This window comes from Bos mutus, chromosome 23 (assembly GCF_027580195.1).
Source record: "Bos mutus isolate GX-2022 chromosome 23, NWIPB_WYAK_1.1, whole genome shotgun sequence".
In the NCBI taxonomy this organism is placed as follows: Eukaryota; Metazoa; Chordata; class Mammalia; order Artiodactyla; family Bovidae; genus Bos; species Bos mutus.
In genome coordinates, this window is record NC_091639.1 from 40,306,741 (window position 1) to 40,323,819 (window position 17,079).

A 17,079-nucleotide genomic window follows, 5' to 3' on the forward strand; every position below is an offset into this window, starting at 1 on the left:
AAAAATCTTACCTTTGAAACTTTGCTTCAGACTTACTTTTGAATGTTTTTGAAAGTCCACTAATGTTTTTGGTCTAATTCAGTTTGTACATGAACTAACTCTGTGTTTTCAGAGATTTTAGTGTCAAAACATGGGGCATTAAAGCAATAAAACAAGCTCTATTGGTTTATTATTTTGAGAGAATAGTGTGGTTAACAGTAGTATTAAATATTTAGTGGTATAGGACAGTTTTCTAACAGTGAAGGTTATTGCAAGAACTGGGAGGTAGGCCTTTAGAAAGGACAGACAGTTGTTTACAAATCTGCCTGAGTGATGTGGCATGGACTGAGTGACATTTTTATTCTCCGATTAAGAGAAAAATGTTTAACCTCCTTTTTTCTTGACATTTGTCTTTCCTAGATTGTCAAGAGAGTGGGAAATAGTGAGGAAACACCAATGATTGGAGACAAAGTTTATGTCCATTACAAAGGGAAATTGTCAACTGGAAAGAAGTTTGATTCCAGTCATGATAGAAATGAACCATTTGTCTTTAGTCTTGGCAAAGGTAAGAGGGTTGTTTGTTTGTTTGTTTGAGTTGTGTTTTGCTTAGATTTATTGCTATTTATATTATGTGGAAGCTAGTGGATCTTATCCTTGCCAAAAGTGAAAATATTTTGGAGCAGTAGTTATCAAAGTGTGGTCCATGGATCCCTGTGGTGTCCCTGAGATTCTTTTGGGGGTCCATAGTGTCAAAATTGTTTTCATTATAATACTAAGATGTTACTTACTATTTTTTACTGTGTTGACATTTGCACTGATGGTACTAAGCTGCAGTGGTGAAAAACTGCTGGAGCCTTAGCGCAGATCTAGGCAGTGACATCAGATCATACCAGTAGCAGTGTGTTCTTCCTGTCCTCACTTACTGCTTAAATAAGAAAGACAAAGGAAAGCAGGTTTCACTTAAGAATGTCCTTGATGCAGTGTAAAAAAATACTCATTTTGTTAAATCCTAATCGTTGAGTTTCACATTGTTTTGGTATTTTGAGACAGATGGGAAAGCACATGTAAAACACTACGCCAGCCCCCGCCGCCCCCCCACACACAGAGGTTATCTCAAGGGGAAGCACTTGTGCACTTTGGTTGAGAACTGAACTGGCTGGATTGTTTCTGTGAAGCATCATTTTTATTTGAAAGGGCAAGCTGTGATTATTCAGACTTGGCTATTCTGTATTTGGAAGATAATTTCTTGCAGATTAATGCAATGAGCCTGTCACTTCAGGACAACAAGTGACAGTGTTTCTACCATTGAGTTTTCAGGTGGAAAGTGCAGTATGGGGAAATTTGTATCTGCTACTCAGAGCTGGACAGCTTCCCAGAACGTAAAAGATTTCTGATGAGATCAATGAGTATAAATGAATGTGTTTTAAGATAGTATACAATGAAATGTGTTAACATTTGGAAGATTGTGTGACTCAGTGAACAGTATTTTCCCAGGGACCAATGCAGGATGTTACGAAATCACTCATGAGTAAAAGGTCCATTGGATGGATTTTAATGTAACATCATATGAAAAATTCATTGATATGATCTCAGATTCTACATTGCAACTGACCCTTATGAAACTAATACCTGTCCAATTTTGATGTAGTATCAGATGATTGTATTCATGATTATCCGAAAAGGCTGTTAAAAAACTCCTATCTTTTCTATTATCTTTGTGGGTTTGGATTTTTTCCATATACTTCAACCAAAACTTGTAGTTGCAACAGATGAATCTAAAAGTAGATATGAGAATCAGATTGTCTTTTATTTTCAGACACATTTTACATTTGTAACAATTATAAAACAACACCACTCTTCTATTTTTTTTTGTTTTGTTTTGGGGAAATATAATTATTTTCCATAAAAATAATTTATGCTAACATATGAAGCTATTGTTACTTTAAAGGAACTGGTAAAAATGTATTAAGGTCCTAAGAAAAAAAGTTGAGAACCACTGTTTGAAAATCTTAAATGTGATATTTTTACTAATTTCTTTATAAATACTTTTAAATGTCTTCAGTTAGTTTAGTATTCTTTTTTTTTTTTCACTCTTGGAAAAAGCATACCCCATACAAATTGAACTTCGTGGACCGTGTGACTTGTTGGAAGTGAATGGCTGAATTACAAAGTCCTTTTAGTTTGTCAGTCACAGATAGAGCAGATTTTAGTTTGTTCCCAGGCCAAGTGTAGGAGAAAGGAGGCAACCCCCCCACCCCATTCACCACCATGCCTCAGTGTTGAATAATTTCATTCTTTTTTCCGACTCTACATGTTAGTTGAGTTGCTAGCTAAGCAAAGATCTGGGAAAGGAAAAAGCAAGAAGCTAAGGAGTTAAACTCTTTCTGAGTTTCTGCTTTCCTTGTACCCATAGGCATTTGTATGTCATGGCGACTTCTGCTTCCTGTCCAACAGTCCTCTCTTCAAGCTCTAATGCTGGCTGGGTCACTGCCCCCTTCTCCTTTGGGTCCTTTGAGTTGATGGCTCATGGGAGATTAATCTTGTGTTTAGTAAGATAGCAATCAAAATCAAGTACAGATTTTTTTCCTTAACATAGCAGAAAGTGACAACGGTGAAACATTTTTTCATTCTTGCTGAGGTAGGGATGTGAACCTCCAGGGCCACCAGCATGGCTGTGGCATCATTATTTAATTGAGAGGACCCCAGAGTAAATGGCCTCATCAGACCTCTTTGTTCCCGCTGCTCCCCCTTTGAATTTCTGTCTTGGAGTTGGTAGATTTAAGATAATAGGTCTTCTGTCACCAATTATCTTTGCAAGAAGACTGAAAAATTGCTGAGAATCTATACAACCACCTTCTGTACCCAGATTTTCTCAGTAAAGTGCACTATGGTGAAAGTAATGGAAATTAAAATAAAAATAAACAAATGGGACCTAATTAAACTTAGCTCCCTTCATTGTGTAAAAACTTCTATCAGCAAGGTAAAAAGACAACCTTCAGAACGGGAGAAATTAATAGCAGATGAAACAGTGGACAAAGAACTAATCTCCAAAATATGCAAGTAGCTAATAAAGCTCAATAACAAAAAACAACCCAATCAAAAAATAGGCAGAAGACTTAAACAGACATTTCTCTGAAGACATACAGATGGCTAATAAATACATGAAAACATGCTCAACATGGCTTATTATTAGAGAAATGCAAATCAAAACTACAATGAGGTATCACCTCACACCGGTCAGAATGGCCATCATCAAAAAGTCCACAAACAGTAAATGCTGGAGAGGGTGTGGAGAAAAGGGAACCCTCTTGCACTGTGGTGGGAATGCAAATTGATGCAGCTACTATGGAGAACAGTATGAAGATTCCTTTAAAAACTAGGAATAAAACTACCATACGACCCAGCAGTCCCACTACTGGGCATATACCCTGAGGAAACCATAATTGAAAAGACTCTATTTCCATAAAATAGAACCCCAGTGTTCATTGCAGCACTTTACAACACCTAGGACATGAAAGCAACATAAATGTTCCTCAGTAGATGAATGGATAAAGAAGTTGTGGCACATATACACATTGGAGTATTACTCAGCTATAAAAAGCAATGCATTTGAGTCGGTTCTGATGAGGTGGGTGAACCTAGGGCCTCTTATACAGAGTGAAGTAAGTCAGAAAGAGAGAGACAAATACCATGTGTTAATTAACTCATATATATGGGATCTAGAAAGATGGTACTGATGAACCTATCTACAGGACAGCAGTGGAGATATAAAGAATAGACTTTGGACACAATTTTTAACGTTTCCTGGGATTTTGAGCAGAGAAGAGGCAGCTTTCAGTTGACGTGGTACCTTCAACACACCTATCTAGAGGTCGCGTGGTCTCATGGGGAGTGCATCCGGCTGGGTGTTAGGAAGCCAGCGTTCCTGTCTTTGTTCTTCCCTATGGTATGTTAACATGAACAGGTCACCTAACCTTCCCTACTCTTACAAAAAGAAGCGTCTGTAGAAGAGCTTTAAGATTAGTCCTGAGTCTGAGATTCCATTCTTGTATATTCTGTGAAGAGTACAGGGACAAAAACTGTAAAGGATTAAACCCAACACAAAAACAAAAACCTTTAGAGGACCCCTGAAGATGATAATTAGGAATATGAGGCTAGAGCAGTATCACTGTGGTAAAACTTCTATAACATAATGTGTTTAGTTGCCTATAAAACAAACATTGGCTAGGCAGCTTAGTTTTATACCTGTATGTTATGGCAGTAACTACTTCATCGTAATGAAAAATAATACAAATGGACTCGAGCATAAGTATTGTACACTGAACTCTCTTGATTCCTTATGTACTGGACTTACTGGCTGGCTTTACAGTGGAGGGGAAAGAACTGCGTTACAGCAGTTTGGGTCCTCCTGTTTACTGTGCTTGCATACAGACCTTTTAAAACAATGCTTAAGCATCTTTTTTAGCCTCAGAAAGTAACTGGATCAATCTAAGACAGCTGGTTATTACCACTGCAGAGTGTGTTACAGAGATTAGAATGAAACAGTGATGGTTTCCCTCACTGAATTTTTTAAACTAAACCTTTATTACATATTCTGAATCCCTAGAACTGTTCCATAGCCCATCTTAAAAGAAGCTAAAATAAGAATGACTCAGGATTTTCAAGTATGCTTCTGTAATAGGGCTTTTGTTCTTTCCCTCTCCCTCCAGCAAATACGCTGTCACTAAAATTGGGAAGGGATGGGTTTGGGGGCTGCAATAATTATATCTGGTCTGTTCTTATAAGTAAATCTAAGGACACTAACGCTTCACCCACCTACCCCTATGAAGATCTGCTGATTTTTGATAAAAGGCTATTTCAGTGAAGTTGTCTTTGGTGTTCTTGGTATATGACTAAACACAGTTGGGAATTATGAAGATAAAAATCTTATCTCTTATATTCTTCCCTCAATTTGAGAAGACAAACAGTCATTTTGGATTTTTGACATTACTATTCTTCTTACTATTGAGAGTAAAGCGTAATGAAGTAAATGTGAGTGATCTGCCTTTAATCTAACCTTATTAGATGCATCATGATCCATGATTATTGTCAGTCATTAGCATACTGGGGTAAAAGGGAGAAAGTATATGTTGAAAGACTAATAGCGAATACTTTCTAGGACTTGCAGTGCAAGGCAAAGGGCTTACATGCATTATCTCATTTAATCCTCACATCAACCCTATTCTTTTTTTAAAGATTTTTTAAAAAATTTATTTTTGGCTGTGCTAGGTCTTTGTTGCTGCATGGACTTTTCTCTGGTTGAGCTGAGTGAGGGCTGCTCTCCAGTTGTGTTGTGCAGGCTTCTCATTGTGGTGGCTTCCCTTGTTGCAGAGCACCGCTCTAAGGTGCGCAGGCTTCCGTAGTTGCAGCACGTGGACTTGGCAGTTGAGGCTTCCAAGCTGTAGAGCACAGGCTCAGTAGTTGCGGTGCACGGGGCTTAGTTGCTCCGTGGCACTTGGGACCAGGGATCAAACCCAGGTCTCCTGCATTGGCGGGCAGATTCTTTGCCACTGAGCCATCAGGAAAGCCCCTACTGTTATGTTTTAGATTTTTTTTTTTCATTTAACAAATATTTATTGAGCTGCTATTATGTGATTGGTTTTGTGCTAGGAGCTGAAAATATAACAGTGGGCAGTACAGTTACGATCCCGGTTGTCTAAAAGCTTATTTGTCAATAGAGGATATGGATACTAAAACAAATACATAATTTTAAATGTGAGGTATTTAAAATTTATACAGACAATTCAAGAATTCATAAATGTAACTTTACTTTTTTATAATTGCATTCAATTTTGCTCTGGAATGCCCTTTTTTTTCCAATAGTGGGAAATTCCCAATCTTGCCATCTTCAAGTAACTCAGTCACTCCTGAGTATATTTTAGATTTTTGGCACAATCTATTTAGTATAGTTTAGGTGGCAGTTAGTCATAATAACATCTGTGTCTGATTTTTTTTAAACTGAGGTACTATTTACATATATTAAAACTCACCCTTTTAAAGGTATAGCTTGATGGGTAATAGCTATATGACCACCACCACAATCAAAATATAGAACCGTTTTCTCACCCTAAAAATTTGCTTATAGTTCCTGGGCCATGCAGTCACTACTCTGGTTTCTGTTACTACAGTTTTGCGTTTTCCAAAAATTCATATAAATGGAATCATATGTCATCTTTGGCGTTTGACTTCTTTCACTTACCATAATGATTTTGAGATTCATACATGTTGAATTTCAAGTAGCATTTTACAAGTATGGAAATACTACAATTTGTTTATCCATTCAAAAACTGGACATTGGAGTTTCCAGTTTGGGGCTATTGTGAATAGTGTACTGAACATTCACATACCTGTCTTTGTGTGGATATATTGGGTAAATTTATTTTGGGGTAAATAGCCAGGAGTGGACTTGTTGATCACATGGTAAACATATGTTTAACTTTAAAAGATGCTACCCTACTGTTTTTTTTTTAAAGTGTCTGTACCATTTTGCATTTCACCAGCAAGGTTTGAGAGTTTGTTTTTCATATCCTTGTCATTTGTTAGTGTTGTCAGTCTTTTTAATTTTAACCATTTTAATGCACATGGAATGGTGTTTGACTTTGGTTTTCAGTTGCATTTTCCTGGTAATTAGTCACATTGAGGGTGTCTTTTCTTGTGCTTAGTGTACATTTGTATATTTTCTTTTGTGAAGTATCTGTTCAAATCTTGTGCCCACTGAGTTGTACCCTGTAAGACAAGCACTTAATCAGATATGTATTTTGCAAATGTGTTCTCCCAGTCTCTAACTTGCCTTTTCATTTTCTTTTCTTTTTGCCTTTTCATTTTCTTAATCAGTCTTTGAAAGAACACAAATTTTCAATTTTAATGAAATCCACTTTACCAATTTTTTAAAATGTCTTGAAAGTGAAAATGAAGTCGCTCAGTCGTGCCCGACTCTTTGCGACCCCATGGATAGTCTGCACCAAGCTCCTCCGTCCATGGGATTTTCAAGGCAAGAGTACTAGAGTGGGTTGCCATTTCCTTCTGCAGGGAATCTTCCCAACCCAGGGATTGAACCCAGGTCTCTCACATTGTAGACAGACGCTTTACCATCTGAGCCACCAGGGAAGTCCTAAAATGTCTTGCTGCTGCCAAGTCACTTCAGTCATGTCCGACTCTGTGCGAACCCATGGACTGCAGCCTACCAGGCTTCTCCGTCCATGGGATTCTCCAGGCAAGAACACTGGAGTGGGTTGCCATTTCCTTCTCCAATGCATGAAAGTGGAAAGTGAAAGTGAAGTCACTCAGTAGTGTCTGACTCTTAGCAACCCCATGGACTGCAGCCTACCAGGCTCCTCCATCCATGGGATTTTCTGGGCAACAGTACTGGAGTGGGGTGCCATTGCCTTCTCCCACAATGTCTTAGGTACCTACTATAATTAGCTATTTTAGTTTTCTTTTAGTTGGTTTTTGTTTACATATGAGGAGGCAACAGGTAAAGTGAGAGCACAAAGTTATAATTATTACTATTATTTATAGGTCTAATAATTAGCCCAAAGTTATACAGTAAGTGGCAGCGCCAGTTATACAGTTAAGGCAGAGCCATAACTCTTTCAAGTTATGTTAGATGTTAAGGTTTAAAACTAGCCCCAAAACTAGGTACAGAAACAAAGTAGGTCCTGGTCCAGCAGAATTTACTGAGTGCCTGCTGTATACCAGACATTTTTCTTAAAGGAATGATGTAGTTAATGAGGTTTATCAAAAGCAAAATTATTGCTATTACATGCTTGGTATTGGTGCCTAGTTCCTAGTTTTAGTTTTATTTGAAATGGTTTTTTTTTTTTAATGTTTATTCATTTTTGGATATACATATATATTGTGAAATAATTACCACAATCAAGTTAATTAATACCTACATATATCCCCTTTCTCTTGAGCCTCCCTCCCACCCCACCCCTCCAGGTCATTACAGGGCACCCAGGGGAGCTCCCTGTGCTGTGCAGCAGTTTCCCACTAGGTAGCTGTTCTATACTTGGTGCTGTATGTGTCAGTTCTGCTTTCTCAGTCCGTCCTACCTTCTCCCTCTGTGTATACAAGTCTGTTCTCTACGTTTGCGTCTTTATTCCTGCCCTGTTTGTTTTTTTTTTAAACATATTTTAGGCCTTGACAACATTTTACAGCGAGTAAAATACACTTACTAGTAACAGGTAACCATACAGCCAGTGTCCTGTGGGTTGTTTGTAGTTTAGCCATATGTTCCCTTTAAATTTCTATTGATACTCTTGCTCCTCTGTAAATATAGTCTTAACATCTGTTTACTTTTTTTTTTTAAACATGCAGTTTAGGAGCATTCAGGATTTGGAGGGAAGGCTTATGGGCCAAAATATTCAATTTTTCTGTCCTTCCCAAAAATGAGAGCCAGAAAGACAACAAACTTTCAGTACTTTCTTTGGATTTACCTGGTACTTTCCAATGAAGGAAGAATGCTTCCAGTTTCATCACTGAGCAGATATTAAGGAGAAGCTGATTTAGGCATGGGTGAGAGTAGACTAGGGGAAGCTAACAAATTTTTAATTCCATGTAGATATTGCAGCATGGACTGTGTTCCTTTATTAAGTGTAATATTTGGTGGTAAGTTCTTTGGGAAATAAAAAATAATTAATACATGACTGCTGACTTCAGGTATCTAGCAGTTTACTCTGGTAGCGTTGACTATGATGGCTGTCCCAAAACATTATTTTTTCTCCCTGTCTTTGAAATGATAAGTCATGAGGATGGGGAAAGATCATCCAGTGATCAGTTTTCTTAGTAATTAGAGCAATGGCAAAAACAGAATGTAACATAAGACATATGAACACTTTTAAAGAATTTTAACATATAAATTAGTTTGTTGAATTCATAATCATATCCTTTTGGTAGGGAGTGGGTATGATTTATCAAGAGTCCTTTTTTATAAGACATTTAAAAAATAAAAGATAAAATTAATATGAGGAAAAAATATATAGGAAAAACTTTATCTAGTATGAAAAGAAGAAAGACAATGTCAATATTATCAATGATTTCACATGCAAACATACATTTAAAAGTTAGTCATTAATTTTGTCAAGGATGCCAAGACCATTTATTAAGGAAAGGAAATCGTTGATGCTGGGAAAGCTAGATATTTACATGCAAAATATGAAGCTAGACCCTTGATATGTAAAATTTAAATGAATCAAAGCCCTAAATATGAGACATAAAATAGTTTTTTTTAGGAGAGAACTTGAGAAGAAAGCTTTATGACTTTAGATTTGGCAATGATTTCTTGAATAAGACACTAGAAGCAAGGCAGCAAAAGTAAAAAGTACATAAATTGGCTACCTCAGAATTAAAAACTTCTGTGCATCAAAGGATACAGTAATGGAATGGAAAGGCAGCCTAGGGGTTCCCTGGTGGCTCAGTGGTACGGTGTCTGCCTGCCAACACAGGAGATGGAGGTTTGATCCCTGGTATGGGAGGATCCCACAGGCCAGGAGCAACTGAGTCTGTGTGCTACAGCTATTGAGGCTGTGTTCCAGAGCCTGGAAGCCACAACTGCGGAGTCCACATGCTGTAACTACTGAAGCCCACACACCCTAGAGTCCGTGCTCCACAACAAGAGAAGCCACTGTGATGAGGAGTCTGCCCACTGCAACTAGAGAGTACCCCCTCTCACTGCAGCTGGAGAAAAGCTCGCATAGCCATGAAAACCCAGCACAACCAAAAATAAAAAATAAAAGTGAAAAAAATTAAAAACCTATTTTAAAAGGCAGCTTAAAGAATGGAAAGAAATATTTGTGAATCATGTATCTGACAAGGGGTTAATATCTTAAATACGTAAAAGAACTCCTATAATCCAGCAGCTAAAACCCTCAAATAATCTGATTATAAAATGGACAGTGGAGATGGGAGGGAGGTTCAGAAAGGAGGGGATATATGTATACCTGTGGCTGATTCATGTTGAGGTTTGACAGAAAACAACAAAATTCTGTAAAGCAATTATCCTTCAATAAAAATTTTTTAAAAAATGGACTTAAATAGACATTTCCCTAAAGAAGGTATACAAATGGACTAGAAGCATATGGAAAGATGCTCTGCATCACTGAATCATTAGAGAAATACAAATCAGAACCACAAAAAGATATCACCTCATATCCATCAGGTACTATAAAAAATATTACAAGTGTTGGCATGGTTTTGGAGAAATTGTGCATTGTTGGTGGGAATGTAAAATAGTGTAGCCACTGTGGAAAACAGCATGGGAGTTTCTCAAAGAAAAAGTTAACCTATGATCCAGCAGTTCCACTCCTTGGTATATACCAAAAGAACTGAAAAGAGAGTCCTAAAGAGATATTTGTACACCCACGTTTGTAACATTATTCATTATAGCCGAAAGGCGGAAGCCACACAAATGTTTGTGGGTGGGTAAACAAAATGCCTTAATGTACTTACAATGGTATATGCGTGCAGTGGAGTATTATTCAACTGAGACAACACTGATAAAACTTGAGGACATCATACTAACTGAAATAATATAGTCACAAATAGCCAAATATTGCATGATCCCACTTACATCTAGAGAAATCGAGAGTAATCAAATTCATAAAACAGAAAGTAGAATGAAATCTTGCCAGAGACTTGGGGCAGGAGGAAATGAGTTTTAGTGAGTGGAGTCCTAGTGTTGCAAGATGAAAAATTCTGGACATTGGTCGCACAACAATTTGACTATACCTAATTGAACTGTACACTTAGTGGTTGAAATGGTCATTTTTATGTACGTTACCACAGTTTAGTCTTTCCCTTTTTTCAACACACCCCCTCCAGGGTGGTATGCTTATTACAACTGGAACCTACATTGAACCTATAAAATTTGGTTTTGTTTTTTTTTTTTAATCAGAAAAAATTATATAATACTCTGCAGAAAGAAGAAAAAAGTACAGTGCATTGTTTTTATACTGAGCTTTAAGTATATATTCTCATTTCATATTTTGTTACTAATAGAATAGGACTGCTGACACTGATAAATTGTACTTGAGGTAGTAAAATTGAAGTCCAGAACAAGTGGGAGAATAAATTGTGTTTTTATATTCTCGGTGTATTATACTTATACTTAAACCCTAAAGAGACCAAAAGATCCCCAAAATCAAGAATCTTAAAAATGTTTTTGCTTTGACCCAGTAAATCTGCTTTTAGGAATCAGTTCTAAGGAAATAGGTAGGAGCTTGCTTAACCAACTCCAGTGTAACTGGTACTCTCCATTCTGCTTGTAAAGATGCTGAGTGATACCCCTTGTTTCCTGTTCTTAGGTGTGGCCCTGCACTCTGCCTCAGCCAGCTGAGAGAGTCATCAGTGTCCTTCAGCCACAGACCACTAGGAACACAACTGTAGTGAACAGGTTGCATTTATTACTCATATAGCCTGCACACCATGGGAAGCCGGGGCGTCCCAGTAAGAGTGTTTGAAAGGCCTATAGGATCGGGGCTCGTATTAGGTGATTTGGGAAGAGTTTAAGGAAGGGATTTGCTCTGGATTGATATTGTGGGAATGCAGATGATTCTTTGCCTATCTTAGCAGATCTCAGCTAGGAGGAGGGCTGACTGGAGTGAGGCTTGAGCTGTACCTGTAGAGAAGTGGCAGTCACTCCTGTCACCAGGAGAGGGGGATGTTTGGTATTTTGTAGGTTGCACAGGGACCTTGTTTTTTGTCCATGCTCAGACAAAATTTTGAAGTGTTCTTCTTTTGTCTCACTTTTTCATGGTTTCAGAGTAACCCTGTCCGATGCTGATGTTTTGTGAGATTGTTATGTCCAACAGGAGGATAGCATGGCCTAGCTGGGTGCCCTGGGCCCATTTCAGAATCACCAAGGCCGAGCTGTGTCGGGCAGTTTCTAGACATTAGGGCCCACTTTTTTCTTTCTCAGATTCTTTTTAAGTATCCGTTTAAACTTGCTTATATCCAGTATCCTTTTTGTAATCATGCAGTTTCATTAGATAGTATATAAAACACTGAGATTATATAACTTATAGATATAATGAGAAAGGGGAATCATTTCTATGAAAACTAAGTTGAACATCTTTGGAAAGATTTGTTAAAGTGAATTGCTAAAAGTCTTTTTAAAATGGCTATTGAATTAGGGGTGGGTAAATGCCAGGTGAAATAAGTAGGCCATTCAGAACAAATTTTTACCAGACGGATTCTACATACTATTACAAGTTCTTCTAGTTCTTACTCCATTTTAAAGATATCCACATTGTAAATTGCAAGTGCTATACTGTAAGTGTGATTTATATAGTGAAGATGAAATAGGACTCTTATTATACTCAGAGACAAGGCTTTGGCTTTCTAACACAGAATTAGTGAATTAATACACTATGATAGGTTTTAAGTTTAAAAACTTCAGAACCTGGAATGTCAGGTCCATGAATCAAGGCAGATTGGAAGTGGTCAAACGAGATGGCAAGAGTGAATGTCGACATTCTAGGAATCAGCAAACTCAAATGGACTGGAATGGGTGAATTTAACTCAGATGACCATTATATCTACTACTGCGGGCAGGAATCCCTCAGAAGAAATGGAGTAGCCATCATGGTCAACAAAAGAGTCTGAAATGCAGTACTTGGATGCAGTCTCAAAAATGACAGAATGGGGGTACTCTTTCTGCCCCCTTCTGATGCCTATGTCAGAAGCTTTCTCTGTCTCCTTTATACTTTAATAAAACTGAAAAAAAAAAAAAAAAAGACAGAATGATCTCTGTTTGTTTCCAAGGCAAACCATTCAATATCACAGTAATCCAAGTCTATGCCCCAACCAGTAACACTGAAGAAGCTGAAGTTGAACAGTTCTGTGAAGACCTACAAGACCTTTTAGAACTAACACCCAAAAAAGATGTCCTTTTCATTATAGGGGACTAGAATGCAAAAGTAGAAGTCAAGAAACACCCGGAGTAACAGGCAAATTTGGCCTTGGAGTACAGAATGAAGCAGGGCAAAGGCTAATAGAGTTGTGCCAAGAAAATGCACTGGTCATAGCAAACACCCTCTTCCAACAACACAAGAGAAGACTCTACACATGGACATCACCAGATGATCAACACCGAAATCAGACTAATTATATTCTTTGCAGCCAAAGATGGAGAAGCTCTATACAGTCAACAAAAACAAGACCAGGAGCTGACTTTGGCTCAGATCATGAACTCCTTATTACCAAATTCAGACTGAAATGGAAGAAAGTATGGAAAACCACTAGACCATTCAGGTATGACCTAAATCAAATCCCTGATGATTTGATTTAGGTGGAAGTGAGAAATAGATTTAGTGGAAGTGAGAAATAGATTTAAGGGCCTAGATCTGATAGATAGAGTGCCTGATGAACTATGGACTGAGGTTCGTGACATTGTACAGGAGACAGGGATCAAGACCATCCCCATGGAAAAGAAATGCAAAAAAGCAAAATGGCTGTCTGGGGAAGCCTTACAAATAGCTGTGAAAAGAAGAGAAGCGAAAAGCAAAGGAGAAAAGGAAAGATATAAGCATCTGAATGCAGAGTTCCAAAGAATAGCAAGAAGAGATAAGAAAGCCTTCTTCAGTGATCAGTGCAAAGAAATAGAGGAAAACAACAGAAAGGGAAAGACTAGAGATCTCTTCAAGAAAATTAGAGATACCAAGGGAACATTTCATGCAAAGATGGGCTCAATAAAGGACAGAAATGGTATGGACCTAACAGAAGCAGAAGATATTAAGAAGAGGTGGCAAGAATACACAGAACTGTACAAAAAAGATCTTCACGTCCCAGATAATCATGATGGTGTGATCGCTCACCTAGAACCAGACATCCTGAAATGTGAAGTCAAGTGGGCCTTAGAAAGCATCACTACGAACAAAGCTAGTGGAGGTGATGGAATTCCAGTTGAGCTATTCCAAATCCTGAAAGATGATGCTGTGAAAGTGCTGCACTCAATATGCCAGCAAATTTGGAAAACTCAGCAGTGGCCACAGGACTGGAAAAGGTCCATTTTCATTCCAATCCCAAAGAAAGGCAATGCCAAAGAATACTCAAACTACTGCACAATTGCACTCACCTCACATGCTAGTAAAGTAATGCTCAAAATTCTCCAAGCCAGGCTTCAGCAATATGTGAACCGGGAACTTCCTGATGTTCAAGCTGGTTTTAGAAAACGCAGAGAAACCAGAGATCGAATTGCCAACATCCACTGGATCATGGAAAAAGCAAGAGAGTTCCAGAAAAACATCTATTTCTGCTTTATTGACTATACCAAAACTTTTGACTGTGTGAATCACAATAAACTGTGGGAAATTCTGAAAGAGATGGGAATACCAGACCACCTGACCTGCCTCTTGAGAAATCTGTATGCGGGTCAGGAAGCAACAGTTAGAACTGGACGTGGAACAACAGACTGGTTCCAAATAGGGAAAGGAGTTCGTCAAGGCTGTATATTGTCACCCTGTTTGTTTAACTTATATGCAGAGTACATCATGAGAAACGCTGGACTGCCAGAAACACAAGCTGGAATCAAGATTGCTGGGAGAAATATCAATAACCTCAGATATGCAGATGACACCACCCGTATGGCAGAAAGTGAAGAGGAACTAAAGAGCCTCTTGATGAAAGTGAAAGAGGAGAGTGAAAAAGTTGGCTTAAAGCTCAACATTCAGAAAATAAAGATCATGGCATCCGGTCCCATCACTTCATGGGAAATAGATGGGGAAACAGTGTCAGACTTTATTTTTGGGGGCTCCAAAATCACTGCAGATGGTGACTGCAGCCATGAAATTAAAAGACGCTTACTCCTTGGAAGGAAAGTTATGACCAACCTAGATAGCATATTCAAAAGCAGAGACATTACTTAGCCAACAAAGGTCCATCTAGTCAAGGCTATGGTTTTTCCTGTGGTCATGTATGGATGTGAGAGTTGGACTGTGAAGAAGGCTGAGCGCCAAAGAACTCATGCTTTTGAACTGTGGTGTTGGAGAAGACTCTTGAGAGTCCCCTGGACTGCAAGGAGATCCAACCAGGCCATTCTGAAGGAGATCAGCCCTGGGATTTCTTTGGAAGGAATGATGCTAAAGCTGAAACTCCAGTAGTTTGGCCACCTCATGGGAAGAGTTGACTCATTGGAAAAGACTCTGATGCTGGGAGGGATTGGGGGCAGGAGGAGAAGGGGACGACAGAGGATGAGATGGCTGGATGGCATCACTGACTCGATGGACTTGAGTCTGAGTGAACTCTGGGAGTTGGTGATGGACAGGGAGGCTGGGCATGCTGCGATTCATGGGGTCGCAAAGAGTCGGACACGACTGAGCGACGAACTGAACTGAAAGTTTAAAAAAAGTTCAACATCATATATATGTTCTTTTTATGATTCTTCACTCAAAGCAACATTCTAAACTAACCTACCACCTTAGTCCTAATGAGTCAGGTGAGAGGCTTTTATAAAGAAATCTAAATGTTTATTAGGGGAGTAATGAAAGTATGGCATATTCAAAAGATGAAATAGCATATAGCTATTAAAAGTCATATTTTCAGATACTGTCTTTTAACAGAAAAAAATGCCCATATAAGTGTAAAGAGTAGGCTACAAAATGAAGTAAACTATGACCAGAATTTTAAGAATGTATATACAAAAATTTAATATGTGTACAAAGTAGACGTACACAATTGGAAGAAAATGAACCAAGAAATTGACATTTTATCCCAGATGCTGAAATTGCCTAGATTTTTTTTTCTTATTGTATTCTCTGTGTTTTTGTATACATTCCAAGTGTTCTATAATGAGTTTTTGTTTTTTTAAATCGGGGAAGTGCTTTTTATGAAGAGGCCCAAGATGGACAGCTTTAGAACCATATCCATGTTCATATCAGGCTGGCTCTTTGCTCAACGTGTTTCATTCCATATCTGAAGTTCTGTGTAAGAGAAACTTAAATGTTCCTGAATGAGAAGAAAAGCCAAAGGCACAGACATGATTTATATAGCTTGGGGCTCCTGTGGATTTAATAGCCAGACTGCTGTTTCCAGCTTCTCAGGCCTACCATAGACATCATCTGTGAATTAAGCTTTTGCTGATTGCGCCAATCCCCAGCCCAAGGCAAAAGCCACTCTTTGTGTTCTGTGTTGGTGTTCACCATATCCTTAAAAAAACAAACAGGGCGTGTGTCTTTCTGCTGCAGTAGCCAGACAGTTGCATGCTTCTTAGATGGAAGAAGGGAACAGCCACTTTCAAATTTTTAGAACCTAGGCAGACCTTTGCTCCTCAGTAATTGGCTAAATGTCTTGAACAGGTATACAGTAGTACCCCCACAATATGATTTCCTCTTTCCAATAAAAGAGGGTGTAAGGTATTATTGGTCTTAAAATAGCAGAGTTGAGAGTAAAAAAAGTTCTATATGGACCACACTAAAACCAGTCATAGTCTTTGAGGAGCATCAATGACTGTGAAGCAGCCTGTCCACAGCAGACTTTACATTTCTTCTGAAGATTCTAGACTGTTCACTTTGGAACTGTGTGTGGGCATATATATTGATGTAGCCCTTTTGGAAGGGCAGTTGGGCAATATCTATCAAATAGAAAGTGCACATCACTTTTGCACTTCTAGGAATTCGCTCTCCAAATATACTTGCACAAAATAGGCAAACATAAGGGACAAAAATCCTTATTAGAGTACTGTTGACGATAATGTTTCTCAAGAGTAGAGTGACTGGAATATTCTGAAGCCACTGACAGTGAAGTATGTCGCTATGTATTTATGATGATGGCGACGACTGTTCTTTATTCAGTGTGTATTATAGCCAGGCGCTTGAATTCTTACAACAACTGTATGGCAAGTACTATTAGTATCTACGCTTTGCAGACAAGGAAACTTGTACAAGGTCACACAGCTAATATGGGCTAGACCTGGTATTCTAATTTATGCAGTCTGGAGTTAAAGCAGGCTGTATTGCTAACTCCTAAAATTCATATCCTCCTATCAGCTGATGAATAAAGATGTGTGTGTGTGTATATATGCATATATACACACATATAGAAATTATAAACATATATATTTATAGC

At 38.3% G+C, this 17,079-nt stretch overlaps 1 protein-coding gene across 3 annotated transcripts in view; it reads left to right on the top strand.

Moving 5' to 3' along the window:
* The window catches only part of FKBP5 (FKBP prolyl isomerase 5), a 120,591-nt gene that overhangs the window by 64,398 nt on the left and 39,114 nt on the right, over positions 1-17,079 (top strand). For all 3 annotated transcript variants that reach the window (XM_070361211.1, XM_070361210.1, XM_070361209.1), the window contains one exon: positions 400-544. In XM_070361211.1, the coding sequence (XP_070217312.1) occupies positions 400-544 (145 nt within the window). The remainder of the gene's footprint in view (positions 1-399; positions 545-17,079) is intronic.